Genomic DNA, 14,642 nt, shown 5'->3' with positions numbered 1-14,642 from the left:
CCGTCCTAACGGGGCCATTTGAAAAGGGCACCTGCTCCTGCACCTGCTCCCCCACAGGCCCAGGCCCCCTGTCCCTACTCGTCTGGCAGGACTGGAGCCGGAGCCTCTCCATGGCCCACTGTGCCCTCTGGAGGCTCCCAGATATGTCATGACGGACCCAGAAAGTTTTATTCTGGATTCATAAAATTCAGATTTCCATCCTCTCTTGAGAGTTGGGAAATGTGGCCCCCGTTTCCACTTGGCAACAAGGACCAGCGCTGAACCAAGTGGCAGCAATCTGCCCCGGTCCTCACCTCCTCCCGCATTAACACATCCTCACTTCTGGCCCCTGACTGGCCCTACGGGCACTGGAGTTTTCGATCCATCACTAGTTTTCTTCCTAAAGTGTGGCAGCCAGAACCACTCTTCCCCAGCCAGGGAGGCCTAGGGATGTGGGGTCAGGCGCTGCCGCCAACCCTAAGTCACCAGACGGGGCCTCAAAGTCCCTCCCTTGTTGAAGATGTTCTCCTTCTTTTAATGTGCCCAACTAGCTTTGGGGAAGCTCTATTGCATTTTTGATTCATGTTTAGCTTGTGGCACCCTCAGGTCCCTGAGCCCTTTTCATGCCTGCTTCTGTTAATCCCTCCATCCTAAGGCAGCTGAGAGGGGTGCAGGCTTTGTGGCCAGGTGAGATGTGAGTTCGAATCCTGACTGGAGCAGATCTGTCAATACCTCCCTTTGTGGAAGGTGGCTGTGAGGGTTGGACATGTCCCAGGGAGTGTCTGATAGAAATGTCACTGAATAAATGGAAGTTTCTATTGTCACTTCTGCCACATCTACCTCTTCCTGTCCACCTCAGAGGGACACCAGCCCACCCACATGAGGGAGAAAGAAGAGACCCCTGGACACAGCCCTGCACCCCCAGGAGGGTGTTGGCTGTTGGTTCCCCCCCAGCTGTGCTTGTGGTTCTTTGTAAACAGTGTCACTGAGGTGACCGTTGAGTTCTATCTCCAGGGAGGGTGGCAAGAGGAGGGAGGGTCTCCGTGGAGTCACTCAAGTCAAATGCCACCAAGGGGTCAACAGAGGACGGCCCTGGAATTGAGGGATTTTGGGATCACGAGAGACGTCAGAAGCAGGAGTAAAGCCCGTAGCAGATGAGCCAGGGCTGGTGGCCCCAGGTCGGTTGGAACTTCACCTCCCCTGGCCAAACCTCTCTGTGGCCTCTCATGAGCTCTGGCCGAAGACTGCGTTCAGCCTGGGGCGGGGCAGGGGGACTTTTCTTTTACCAGAAGAGGGCCACAGGGATAGTCCGGGTCGTGAGGTAGGGTTAAGGGTCAGCTCACCTTCCCTGCTGTGGGCTTGGGGGCACAGGGACAGGGTGTGTCCCCTCCAGGTGGGGCCTGTCCCAGCCACAGAGGAGCTGCAGAGAGCAAGGCCAGGCACCTGGATGTGGGGTCGGGCGCTGCGGCCAACCCTAAGTCACCAGAGGAGGCCTCAAAGTCTCTTCACGGGTCACAGGAGCACCCCCTACCCTGAATCCCACCTCAGGCCCTCAAAATGAAAGGGGGGTCCCTGCACTGCCACTTCTCATCTGCTCTGTTGGGCTGGTGTGGGGAAGAGGGCGCTGGAGCTTTTAAACCACTTTTTACTGCAAAATATGCAACGTCTCCTCCCGGGGGCCAGCCTGGAGCCCTTACTGTGGATTTTAGTGGCAACTGTGTTCCAAGTTCTAAACTCCTGGCGCTCGAGCTGGTGTTGAGAAGGCTGGCCCAGGAGTCGGTGGCCAGAGGCGAGGCCGGACCGCGGCCGTGGGTGGCTTCCTTTGGTTCCTTTGGTGATTGACTTAAGTCCTTTAGCCAACGATCACTTATCACAAGAGCTTCCCAGATGAATCCTGGACCGTGTGTCCCTCCAGGAGCCCCTGCCAGGCCTGCCCCTGCCCTGTGGAGACTGTCCGTCGTGGCTCCTCCCTCCTGGGCCTTGTTCTCCTCTTGAAACCGGATTCGGCCTAAGATATTACCCCAAGGGTGGGGATGCCACAGGGGATGAGACTCTCCCGTCAGGGAGGCTGCGGGTGGTGACAGCAAGCCTGGCCCCTCTGCCTGCTGGGTCCTGTCCCGGGCTCCATGTGCAGCTGCCAGCTTCCCCCAAGCAGGGTCCGGGCTCAGTGCCATGAACCGTACCAGCCGGAGTCCCCCCATCTGTCCCTCCATCTCTCTTCTATTAAATGGGGCCGCAGAGAGCTCTCCCCACCCGGGTGCCAGAGGGCGAGGTCTCCTGAGCCCGGGGCTGCCAGGCCCCGGGTCGTGGCCCTCAGGACTGTCCTCAGAGGAGCGGCCGTTGCCTTTCAGGTTTTGGAGAGCAGCATAGCCCACGAGAAGAGGAAGGCCAAGGAGGCCCTGGAGTCGGAGCGACGGAGGGTGCAGGACCTGGAGAACCACCTGACCCAGCAGAAGGAGGTGCGAGCCAGAGCCAGGCGGCCGAGAGCTGCAGCGGCCAGGTCGGCCAACTCCTAGCGCCCAGGGGACAGCCGGGCAGCCCTGAGCCTCCCACCCTCAGTGTCCTCACCTATTAAATGGAAACGCGGCCAGCCCCGCCCGCAGCAGTAGGTGTCCCTGGGTTGAAGTGCTTGGACGGCACCTGCATCCCCCCAGCTTGTCCTGCCCTGGGCCCACCCAGGGCTGAGGCGTCCTCAGCCAGCATCCTGCTCATCAGCATAGCCAGGCGGGAGACACCCCTGCCACGCGGGGGACTCTAGAGGACCCCGGGGCAGGGCCACAGGCGGGGGCCAGGCAGGTCTGTGAGGAGCTCCCACGGAGGTCGCATCCAATAAGGGCAGCCGCCTCCTGGGGCAGGTGAGGGGTGCAGCCTCACATAGACAAAGCCCCGGGGAAGGTGAGGAGGGTCCCAAGTGCAGGAACCGGCAGAGGACACACCCACCCACCCGCCTGGGGACAGGCCCACCAGACATCCAGCCTCAGCAAGAGGGGACAGGCAGGGCTGGGTAGAGTCACCAGCAACCCCAGTGGCATGTCCATGGGCAGTCGCGGGCAGAGGCAGAGCAGGCCCACCCTGCTGCCCTCGGGGAAGCAGGTGGTGGCTCGGTGGCTCAGTGTCATTCATCACCCATATTCTCTGAGCACCTGTGTGTCGGGCCCTGCTCTGGGGACCAAGGACACCACAGTGGACAAGACAAGCCAGGGCCACGCTGCCCAGAGCCCCCGTCCCAGGTCAGGAAGACAGAACCCCAGGAAACGGCCAGTCCAGAGGAATGGCTAGAGAGTGGCCGACACCCATGGAGAGCTCTGAGGAGGTGACCCTGAGTGACAACTGGAAGGGGGATGGGACCTGAGCCAGCCAGGGCACAGTGGGGCCTGGAATTTCAGGGAAGAGCCAGAGAAGGAGGCAGGAGCTCGCTGGGGGAGCAGAGGAGGGGGCCGGGGCTCAGTGGGCCCAAAGAGCCGGTTCTGGGCGCCAATACCGGCTCTGTACTAGCACGCTGTGCGACCCTGCAAGTCCCTGCCCTCTCTGTGCCCTCGTCCATGATGGGGGCAGAACCACCCCAGAGGCCTGGGGAGAGGAGTCTGTGCTTGCAGGACACCCACCCAGGGAGGGCAGGGTCCAGGGTGCGGCAGGGCAGCCTTGCCACACCTGAGAGGGCAGGAATGGCAGAGTCCAGCCGGGGTGAGGGAGACGGACACAGAGACTCGGCGAGGTGTGGACCCAAACTAGGCCACAGCTGCCCCAGAGCACCCCTTCCATGTGGGGCCCCGCCAGGCGAGAGCCCAGCGTGCACGTCCTGCCTTCCGATGGGCCGCGGTGGAAATCGCAGGACCGAGAGGCTGGGTGCACAGTGGTTAGGGCAGGGCCCTGGTGGCCAGCTTCACACCACTTCCTGGGGGGTGACGGGGACGTCACCTGTCCTCCTACTACCTCAGGCACAGCCTCCACTGCCTCACCTCTAAAGGGGGCCCCTGGACCAGGCTGGCAGGGTGCATGCCCTCGAGCATTCCCCACACAGAGCAGGACGCGGGGCCTTGTCCCTGCTGGTCTCATCTGTGCTACGCTGAGCAGCACATGGCGTGAGAAGAGACGCAGAACAGGCTGGTGGCCTCTTGGGCAGGCAGGACGTGGCAGTGGGGCAAAGTGAGGCCAGAGCCCGGGGAGGGTGGGGGAGGATGTGTGCAGGTGGGACCTCAGAAGGCTCATCAGAACCTGGGAGCACTGGTAACACTGTCTCTTCTTCAGGGCCACGTGCTTCCCAGTGTCCCCACCTCTGCCCCCTGGTTAAAACCTTCCCACCTGCCTGACATTCCCTGTAACAATTTCCATTCGTTCTCCTTTGTGACAAGAGCGCCCATCCACTAAAGAAAAGTCAGCAGAGCAGTGGGAAGAGGGAATATAAGTGCCATGGTCCTGGTCCCCCGCCACCCAATGCCCCGTTTACACCTCAGTGACCCTGCTCCAGCCTCTGTCTGCACAGCACCCGGACATTTAAAACACCCGTCTTGTGGCCTTTCTGTTGGTGCCGGGGCAGAGCGGCAAGAGTGTCAATGGCAGCAAATAGAGTGTCTCACCCCCGGGCTGGCTGGTCCTCCCCGGGTTGTGCAGGGGAGTCCCGGCCTCCACCCCGTGCCCAGGTCTGTGGAGTGTCCTCAGCTCCACGCTGTCCTGGGCATTAATTCCCAAAACCCACGCCTTGGTGTATGGGATGATTCTGCCTGTGTCCTTTGAAGCCAGGGACAGGAAGGGTGGGGACAGGAAGCGTGCCCCTGTGCTGTCTCTCTTCCCACACCTCCTAAGAGCCAGGTACTTCCCAGCCAGACCTTTACTGGTGCCAACACATGCCAGTTCATTCCCTGGCTTGGCGCCAAATGATATGACCCTGGCACTCACCAGGATGTCATTTCCTGAACACCAGCCCCAGAATCCTGACGACCGAGTCACTCCCTCCTTCGTGCGTGAGGCTGAGATTTGGCTCCTGGTTCTCGCCCTGCCTGAGGCTGCTCCACGAGTCCAGCCCTCGGCCAGGCCGGCCCTGGCTGCCTCACTGCAGCCCAAACCCCATCCCCCTGTCTTCCGCAGAGACTGGCCCTGGCTTCTCTCTGCACTGATGGTCCCCCCTTCCCTGCTCACCCCTCGTCCCCTCACCCTTGACTCCCAGATCTCAGACAACAGCATCGCCTACGAGATTCAGAAGGCGAAGGAGGCCTTGGAGAAGGAGAAGAGGAAGGTGCAGGACTTGGAGAACCGCCTGACCAAGCAGAAAGAGGTATGAGTCCCCTGGGCCCAGGGGCCGGTTCAGATCCAAACTCTGCCTCCCTCTGGCTGTGGGTCATTAGGCAAGTTGCTCGCCATCTCTGTGGGACCCATCCTGGGTCCCAGTCGTGCAAAGCACACACACGTATGCCACGAGCAGTATCCAGAGTAAAGCAGGTGTCACCTGGTCATCGGGTGAGATTTGCCTAGAGGCAAATGAATCTGAAAGGACTTGGAGCCAGTGGGGACCAAAGAGGGTCCCTAGCTCACATCCATCTTGGGTCATTTACTAGCATGCATCAGACTCTCTGGGGAACTTATTCCAAGTCCCTCTTCAGGCCTCACCCCCAGAGTTCTGACTCACAGTCGGCGTAGGGCCGACTCGGGAATCTGCAAGCTCTGCCCAGTGGAGCAGGGGCCCCTTGAACACCGCCCAGGAAGAAGGTTGATGCACACATGCCACCACACAGCCCCTGGGCACCTGGCACATGCACAGAGAAGGCAGAGGTGTGCAAGACCCAGGGCTGCCCACCGTGTGTGGGGAGGGTGCCCAGGCCACACAGGAGGTCCAGGGGAGCAGTCTGTTTGTCCCCAGGTTGGGTCCCCAAATGATGTGCCACAGAGTTAAAAAAAAAAAAAAAAAAGTGTGTATCATGAAATCAATGAATAAGTCATGACTTTGTTCTAGAAGTTACTGGGTAAGGCAAAGCCTGTGCTGCCTACTAGGCCAGAACCGTCCAAGCCACAGAAACGGGACTGTTCTTGGTACTGGCCCCAGAGAACCTCTCCAAGGCTCATTGAATGGAATACCCTGTAGAGCAACAAGGACCGTCCTCAAGGACACCCCAGAGGGGACAGGGACATCCAAGGGTAGGTCTGTGACAGTCAGCAGCTGGCTTCACACCAGACCAGGAGGAGCAGAACTCCACCCAAGGACCCACCATGTGCCTGGAAAGACCAAGAGAACAGCAGGACTTGGGTCTAAGCAATGATTGGGTTTTTTGTTGTTGTTGTTCGATTTGAACCCAAAAATGAAGCAACAAAAGCGAAAATAGATTAAAATCATCAAAATCGAAAGCTTCTGTATGGCAAGGAAACAACAGGATAAACAGACAACTTGCAGACCAGGAGAAACATACTTGAAAGATGTACATCTGATAAGTGGCAATGTCCAAAATTTACAAGGAACCCAAACAGCCCTGTGGAAAGAAATAACCCAATGAGATATTTCATAAAAGACAAACCGTGGCCAACTGACACCTGGAAAATGCTCCATCCACATCACCAACCACCAGGGGGCACAAATGGAGCCCCCGTGGGATACCACCCCACACCCGCCAGAAGGGCCGTTATAGGAAAAGATACCCGGTGTCTAGCAGGATGGGGGGAAAAGGGACCTTGTGTACCGTCAAATTGGCATGGCCACTGCAGAAAGCCACACAGAGGTCCCTCAAAAAACTAAAGATCATGCTAAACAAAATAAGCCAGCCACAGCAAAACAGATGCTGTGTGCGCTCCCATACCTGCAGAACCAACTCATACAGCAGATCACAGCAAGCTGGGGAGGAGCCTGGGACGGGGAAGGGGTAGATGTACGCCAGTATCACATGCCTCGGGCAGGAGTAAGCTGGGATTTTTTTTTTCTTTTGAGATCCATCGCACCAAGTGATGACCATAGTAAATAATAGTGTGTTGTACACTGCTGAGAGTACATTTCAAATGTTTTCACACACACAAAAAAAATAAGTATTGGAAGTGATAGATATGTTAATTAGCTTGACTTCATTATTCTGAAATGACATCCTGCATTATATTAGTCATAGAATTATTTTGTACCCCATAAATACAGGTGATTATAATTTGTCAATTTACAATGAATTTTTAAATTTTTTAAATTAAAAGAATATTTAAAACAAAAAATAGAATTTGACTTTTCTGAAATTCAGAGTAAATCTTTTTTGGGGAGTGGGTTACTGGGGATTGAACTCAGGGACACTCAACCACTGAGCCACATCTCCAACCCTAGTTTGTATCTTATTTAGAGACAGGGCCTCACTGAGTTGCTTACGCCTCGATGTTGCTGAGCCTGGCTTTGAACTCGTGATCCTCCTGCCACTGGGATTACAGGTGTGCGCCTCCATGCCAGCTCAGAGTAAATCTCTGAAGAAATGAACAGAGAATTTTTTTTAAATAGGTCACTGAGTATCCTCTGTAACTAAATGTATTTGAAAAGCAGCTTTTACCCCCAACCAAGGTGAGTGCATGCCAACATTTGATATTCAAAATATTTCAATAGGTAGTTAATGAAAATAATTTCATTTCAAAACAAAATGTTCTTTTGTTCTATTTCCAAGTTTGTGGATGTGTCTGTTTGAAGTGTGCTTTGATATTTTAAGGTGAATCCTCGCAAGCTCATTGTGATTTGCAACAACTGGTTTCTTTTAATTAGAATTTTTAATCTCTATATGCAAAAAATAATTTAGGAAATGAGAAAAAAATTATAAGATGAAGATTGGTGTACGACTCCAAATGTCACCACTAAGTCCTGATTCTGAATCCGAGTTTGGGGCCCATCTTCGAAAATCTCCTGGCTGAATTTGTAATAAGTACCTCTAACCAATTTGATATTGCAAATTGCAGATGCTCACATAACAAAAGGACCCTCCAGACACACAGGGGGCTTACTGGCGTACACAGAAGAGCAATAGAAAGCTAGATTTCACCTGCAAAGGTAAAATAGACAAAAGAGAGCAGAAAAGCAAAACCAGTTTCACACCAGAGGGGCGGTGACGGCCGTGCCAGGCCTCTCCAACCTTGGGCAGAGACCAGGCAGCTTCGTGGTCCACCAGAGAACAGCTGTGCTGGAGGGAGAGTCTAGGGGCGGTGTGAAGAGCCTCCCCAAGAATCAGACGGAGCTCCGTGGAGGCTTGGGGAACAAGAAGCAAGCCCCAGGGGAGGCTCCAGAAGAGCCTGATGAAGGTGGTGTTTGCATTTCGTTTTTTCTTTTTTTTTTTTTTCTTTTTTAAGTACAGTTTCCCCTCCTGATTGTCAAAGGAGCCCCTGGCTTCCCGGAACATGTGAAAAATACAAAATCTCACTCAGGGGAAGAAAAAGCTAACCGTGCTGTCACCAGCGGGGTTTTGATGTGATTCCACCTGGATGTTGAGCATGATTAGGGATGCAGATAAATATGATTTATTATGAAGTCACTGGTTTATGCACTGATTTGGAAGCTGTTTTTTCTTTAAATTTTTTTTTTTAGTTGTAGTTGGACACAATACCTTTATTTTATTTATTTATTTTTATGTGGTGCTGAGGATGGAACCCGGGGCCTCGCCTGTGCCAGGGGAGCACTCTGCCCCTGAGCCCCAGCCCCAGCTGGGAGCTGTTTCTTTATACATAACTAGTTGTCCAAGGGCCTCCGTATTGCTCAACAATCTTCTACTACCAGCCATTGAGGGATGGCCTGGGTGTGCACCGAGTCTGATGGACCCCAATTTATCTGCCCCTCCTCATAGCCAGGCCCTGTGGTTTTTTTCTCCATTTTCAAGGGTATAAAAGACACTGGACTAAACACCCCATGTTCCAGGCTGGACATCCTTGGGATCGAGTCCCAAAAACGGAACTGCTGCCGGGCACAGTGGCGTAGGTCTATGATCCCAGCAACTTGAGAGTCTGAGACAGGAGGATCTCAAGTTCAAGTACAGCCTCAGCCACTAAGCAAGACCCTGTCTCAAACTAAAAAATAAAAAGGACTGGGGATGTGGCTCAGTGGTAAAGCACTCCTGGGTTCAAGCCCTGGTACCAAAAATAAATAAATAAATAGAACTGCTGGGTCCTAGAATATTAACATTTGCAGATCACAGTGTGTTCCCAAGGAATGTTCCAGAAGGACCATACCCATTCACATTGCCACTGATGATGGAGAGTGCCCACTAGAGTGTCTCAAGATTACCTGGACTGTCATGTTTGGAAGACTTCACACCCTGCCTGCTAAGAAGCCCGAGTTCCACCTTGTCGGGCCAGCCACAGGGACTTTGCCCATCCAAGGCAGGATGGGCAACAGGCGGAATGGACGCAGCAATGGGGGTCCTATGTGGCCAGGGCCTGGGGGGCAGCGTGGGGGTGTGGCCATCCCAGTGCCAAAGCCCCGTGGGAAAGCAGAGTGTCCCAAAGGCAGGCCACGCTGCGGAGGGTGAAGGAATTCGGCTCATTTATCCTGGAGAACAGACTTAGAGACTTGGCAGCCCTCCTCGGCTATTTAAAGACTGTCTCATAAAAGAGAAATCAAACGTACTCCCCGAGCTCCAGGTGTCGGAAGTAAGCCGGGAGACCAGAAGTCCCAAGGAGACAGACCGTCAGCTGAGCTCGAGGAAGAGCCGTGCGGTGGGAACCTTCCAGGCGAGGCTTGGACCGTGGGCCTCCCAGGAGCAGCCGAGTGGAGTTCCCGTCCTCCCTGAAGACGGCGGGGCAAGGAGGCTAGAGTTGACCCTTAGTGCTGAATGTCTGCTAATTTGATGTTTGCTGTTTGTCTAGGAAATAGAATTAAAAGGGCAAAAAGAGAACTCTTTAAATAATAAGTTAAGTGATGCACTGACCCTGGTAGAAGAGATTCAGCAAATCAAGACAGCTGAAAGCCTGAGAGCAGAGAGCCTCTCCCTGAAGCTAAATGAATCCTTAGCCGAACTGGAAACTGCCAAGACAAAGCTGGTAAGTTGGTGGCCTGCAGGGGCAGGGACGGGAGAGAGTGCCCCAGGGGAAGATGACGGTGTCCCTCCCAGCCTCAGCTGGGTACCTCTTTCCTGCTGGGAGCCACTCTGGGCGCTGCAGGAGGCTCAGTGGCATCCCAGTCTCTACCTGCTGCATGCCACTTCCCTTCTCCCAGGGGTGACAACCAAAAAATGTCTCCAGATGTTGCCAGTGTCCCTTAGAGGCAGAACTGCTCATTGAGAAACGCTGGTGTGGCGTGAAAGGTCACCTGAGGCTGAGGCCTCCTGCAAGTCCTCTGAGATGGAGGGCAGGGGCTGCACAGCCCCACGGGGAAGGAGCAGGAGCCCGGGACCTAGTGATCCGCAACTGCTCCGCAGACCCTCAGTCAAGGCTTTCAGCTGCGGTGGGTGCCCGAGGCCCTGGCAGACAGGGTCCCGCACTGCTCTCCTCTGTCATTGGCACATCCAGCCAGCAGCTCCGTGGGCAAGGGCCTGATGAGATGAATCTACCGGAAATCCCAGTAGATCAGGGAGCGAGCGGAGAGGCCGGCTCAGGCGGGCACGTGGGGGACGCAGCTGTAGGTCAGATTCACAGGGACCTGGATGCTCAGGGCTGGGGAGAGCGAGGGAAGGGGAGGGGCCTGGCGGCAGGCGTTGCCATGACAGCGCTTGATAAAGGCTCAAGCTTCAAAGCCAGGGCAGCTGGGGCCACGATGGCAGGCGAAGGGCACCTTGGTGGGAACGGGGAGGGCCTGGGTGGGGTCCTCCCAGGGAGCCAGGGTGGTGAGCAGCAGCAGGTAGCAGAGCTTAGCGCTGCCCCAGCTGGCGCGGTTCAGCAGATTTGGGAGGGGAAGAAGGGGAATTGAACCTGGAGGAGTCTCATGGCAGACTGTCAGAAAGTGGGCACAAATGGGCTGTCCCAACAAAGAAGTCACACCTCAGGAGACCAGAGGCCGGGCCTGGGTAATAGGGAGCAGGGGCCGGAGAAGCAGGGTCAGTCGGAGAAGCGGGAGTGAGGGAGGAAGGGGCAGAAACACCAAGAAGGGCCTCAGGAAGGGGGGGTCGGATTTGCCATTCAGGGGCCTTGGTGACTTCTGTTTTTAAGAAGTCCCAATTCATTTGCTTTTTTCCTTATAAAATTTTTCATTCATTCATATTGATCAAGAATCTGGGTCCCCCACATTCCCCCAGATTCTGCCATGGAGTTGAATTCTAGCAGGCAAAGAAACAACAGAACAAGCTCACTTCAGGTGGTGATAAGGTCTTGGGGAACACTAAAACAGAAAATTAAACAAATCAAATAGAAAGTGTCTCAGACCCCTCTTGTAGATGGGTGATCGGGGAGGGCTCTTTAAGGGGATGTTGGAGCTGAGACCTGAAAGACCAGAAGGGGTGGATGAGCCATGGGAGGAGCCAGGGAAGGGGAGCATGCCAGGTAGAGGGAACAGCACAAGCCAAGGTCCTGTGGTCAGACCAGCTCAGCCCTGTGTTGTACAAAGGAGAACAAGTGTCAACGTCATCACATCCAGCTCCCACATCACATAACCATTGCCCTGTTTCCCCAGATCATGATGGAGGAGCAGATAATACTACAGCAACTGACGGTAAAGAGCCTGCAAGACCAGCGGGAAACTCAGAAACATGGATTCGAAGAGGAAATCCAAGAATACAAGGAGCAGATCAAACAGCACTCACAGACGATTGTGAGTCTAGAGGAGAGACTCCAACGAGTGACCCAACACCATAAGAAAATAGAAGAAGAGATTGCAACCCTGAAGGTCAATAACCCAGGTAGGCCCAGAGAGAGACCCGGGGAGCCCCGCGCCAGGGCAGCTCAGGGTGCCGCAGCCCCGCAGCCGGCCGACCTGACAGGCTGCACCCACTGGAAAGCTGTCGCAGTGGCCCAAGGCCCTGTGCTTCTTGCTGCACGAGGACGTCAGAAGCCCTCGAGGCCCGGGTGAGCCGAGGCGCTGGCGATGAGTCGGGACATCTTTTGTGCCGACCCAGTGAGGCGGCGACACACATGCCGCAGGAGCCGTCAGGCGTGACAAGAGCAGTGGACACAGCCGTTCTTGTCCACATGGAAACGTCCTACACAGGGGCCTCTGCAGGGCTGCTCTTGCCTTCGGCCATTTGCCACTTGACTGGAGCCTTGCAGACACGGCCGGGTCAGCTCCGTACCAGAGAAGTGAAAAACGGAAATGGGGGCTGGGTGCCACGTTCCCCCAGTGACCGAGCCCACCATCCTGTTAGATGCTGAGCTCTTAGAGAAGAGGTCTGGGGCCTGGGTTTCCTGGCCTCAGCCCTACTGACCTTCTGGGCTGGACAGGGCCACCTGCCCTAGTCCTGCTAAGGGTTCCCCAGCCTCCCCGGCCTCCCCGGCCTCCCTGGCTAGATGCCTCCAGACCTTGCTGAATGTCCCCGGAGGAAACTTCCCTCTGGTTGGGACACAGTCCTGCTTCAGTGGCCACCTGTGGGCACGGGCCCCTGCCGTCGTTCAGCTCTTAGTTGAGCATCTGTTATGTTCCAGGCTCAGCGAGGCTCTGGGAATTCTGCAGGTATGGACTCTGCAGGTCCCCAGGTGGTGGCCCTGGCAGGTGAACAGTGTCCTCTGAGGATGCTCACGCTGGGACGGAGGGCGATGACATCTTGTCGTCTCCACACTTAGATCAGTGCCTGCCTTAAAGCAGACACCGCACGGGAGTTTGTGGGATGAGAGGGGGACAAGGAGGCGGGGTGGGGGGCTGAGGAGCGAGAGGAGGTGGGAAGAAGACAGGCTGGGGGACCCGGTGCCCCGGCTGTGCCCCCCGCAGCAGTTCTGTCACTCTAACATGCGCTCCCTGTTCTGTCAGTGGACTTGGGGACGCCTGCCTGCTAGCAAAGGTGAAGACCCCAGGGCCACTGGGTTATTATGAAGAGAAGAGGCCAATTGGGTTTATGGCCTGATCCAAGGTCGGGGGGGGCACATCTGGTGATGCCCTCTTGCTGGCAGTCCTGGGGCCACACAGGTGACAAAGGACGAGAGACCAGAGGGGTGCCTGTGTTTCTGGTCTCTCTTCTCCTAAAGCCACCACTACCAATCTTGGGAGCCACACCCTGATGGCTTTGTCTGATCCTCAAAGGCCCCACCTCTAAACAGCAAGCTCCAGTCGGGATTAACGTGGGCGCGCACCTCCAGAGGTGGCCACCCACATTGTAACCACGGCCTCTGCTGGAGATAGCCTCCGCCGTGACGTGACGCAGAACCCGGGGTGGGTCTCCCAGGAAGGAGGGCAGCAAGGTGGGCCAGTCAGGGGGCCCACAGGCCAAGGGGAAGGAGGGCATCCACTTCTGTGCGGGGGCCTAATGTCGTGTGTCCCTCTGCTGCAGCTGAAGAGGCAGAAATGCCGGAAGAGCTTCCCGTGGCCACCCCATTGGAGAACAGTACCAAAGAGATGGCGTGCGACCACCTGATGTGAGTACCGGAGGGCGCCAGGCCAGGCCATCCCCAGGGGCACCGGGGAGCTAGAGCAGACCCAGAATCCCCCAGCCCAAGGCAAGGAAACAGGTCCTGAGTTCTCGATGCCATTGTGTTACATTTCTCGATTCCTTCAACAAGTCAGACGGTGCAGCAGGAAAGGCCCGGGAGGTCGATGTTCACATCCCCACTCAACACTGGTAGCTGTGTGGCCTTGAGCCAGTCAGACCACCTCTCTGAGCCTCAGCTTCCTCTTTGGCTGAGTAAGGACGTTGGTGTCTGGCACTTGGTAGATTTGTGTTCATGGTATCAGTAGCTGTCTTCCCCGGGTCCCTGCCGGATAGACCCCACTGTCCTGAGCAGACGGTGGAGGTTTCACACAGCAGAGGCCACCTAGTGGAGTCCTGGAAGGAGTTCAGAGTTGAAGACCTGGACTAAATGACCTTAACCAATAACGACCCTGCTCTCCCAACTCGAGAGTAGAGGACCCTAGACCTTGTGCCCTCAGGAATGGACAGTTTTCAGAGAAACAAAACCTACGGATGGGACAGATCCAGAAAGTCACCACCGAGCAGCGTGTCGACGTGAGGCAAAACCATGACTCAGAGCAGGCACTGGGGAAGCTCCTCAGGTGGCAGGCCACCCGCTGACGCTGCCACCAATTCCACTCACCAAAGGCAAAGACACCCCGTCCCCACATGTTGAGAAGTTCCCGACTGTCTGCTGTTGGAACTCCACCGGGCCCAGGGACCACCGCTGGCAGAGGCCAGGCAGCCACGTGGCTCTGGTGGTCACTGCGTTAGTGTGCATGGTCACTTAAGTTCTGAACTTCTCAGTGTGGCCAAAGACACGGTTCCCCCCTTTCTCTCTCTCTCTCTCTCTTTCTCTCTCTTTCTGTCTTTCTCTCTTTCTCTCTCTCCCTCCCTCCCTCCCTCCCTCCCTCTCTCTCTCTTTCTCTCTCTTTCTGTCTTTCTCTCTCTCTCTCCCTCCCTCCCTCCCTCTCTCTCTCTTTCTCTCTCTTTTTCTCTTTCTTTCTCTTTCTCTTTTTTCTCTTTCTCTCTTTTTCTCTCTTTCTCTCACTCTCCTTTTCTCTTTCTCTTTCTCTCTCTTTCTCTCTCTCCTTTTTCTCTTTCTCTCTCTGTTTTTTCTCTTTCTCTCTCTTTCTCTTTCTCTTCTCTTTTTTCTCTCTTGTCTTTCTCTTTTTCTCTCTTTCTCTCTCTTTCTGTCTTTCTCTTTCT

At 55.5% G+C, this 14,642-nt stretch overlaps 1 protein-coding gene across 1 annotated transcript in view; it reads left to right on the top strand.

Moving 5' to 3' along the window:
- FHAD1 (forkhead associated phosphopeptide binding domain 1) overlaps positions 1-14,642 on the top strand; it is a 118,019-nt gene that overhangs the window by 81,656 nt on the left and 21,721 nt on the right. Inside the window, exons 20-24 of the mRNA XM_081308090.1 lie at positions 2,331-2,438; positions 5,144-5,251; positions 9,775-9,948; positions 11,513-11,738; positions 13,317-13,401. Of these exons, the coding sequence (XP_081164216.1) occupies positions 2,331-2,438; positions 5,144-5,251; positions 9,775-9,948; positions 11,513-11,738; positions 13,317-13,401 (701 nt within the window). The remainder of the gene's footprint in view (positions 1-2,330; positions 2,439-5,143; positions 5,252-9,774; positions 9,949-11,512; positions 11,739-13,316; positions 13,402-14,642) is intronic.

Source organism: Spermophilus citellus (genome assembly GCF_964194105.1).
Source record: "Spermophilus citellus genome assembly, chromosome: 9".
Lineage (NCBI taxonomy): Eukaryota > Metazoa > Chordata > Mammalia > Rodentia > Sciuridae > Spermophilus > Spermophilus citellus.
The sequence above is the reverse complement of the archived record's forward strand: the minus strand, read 5'-3'. Positions and strand labels throughout refer to the sequence as shown.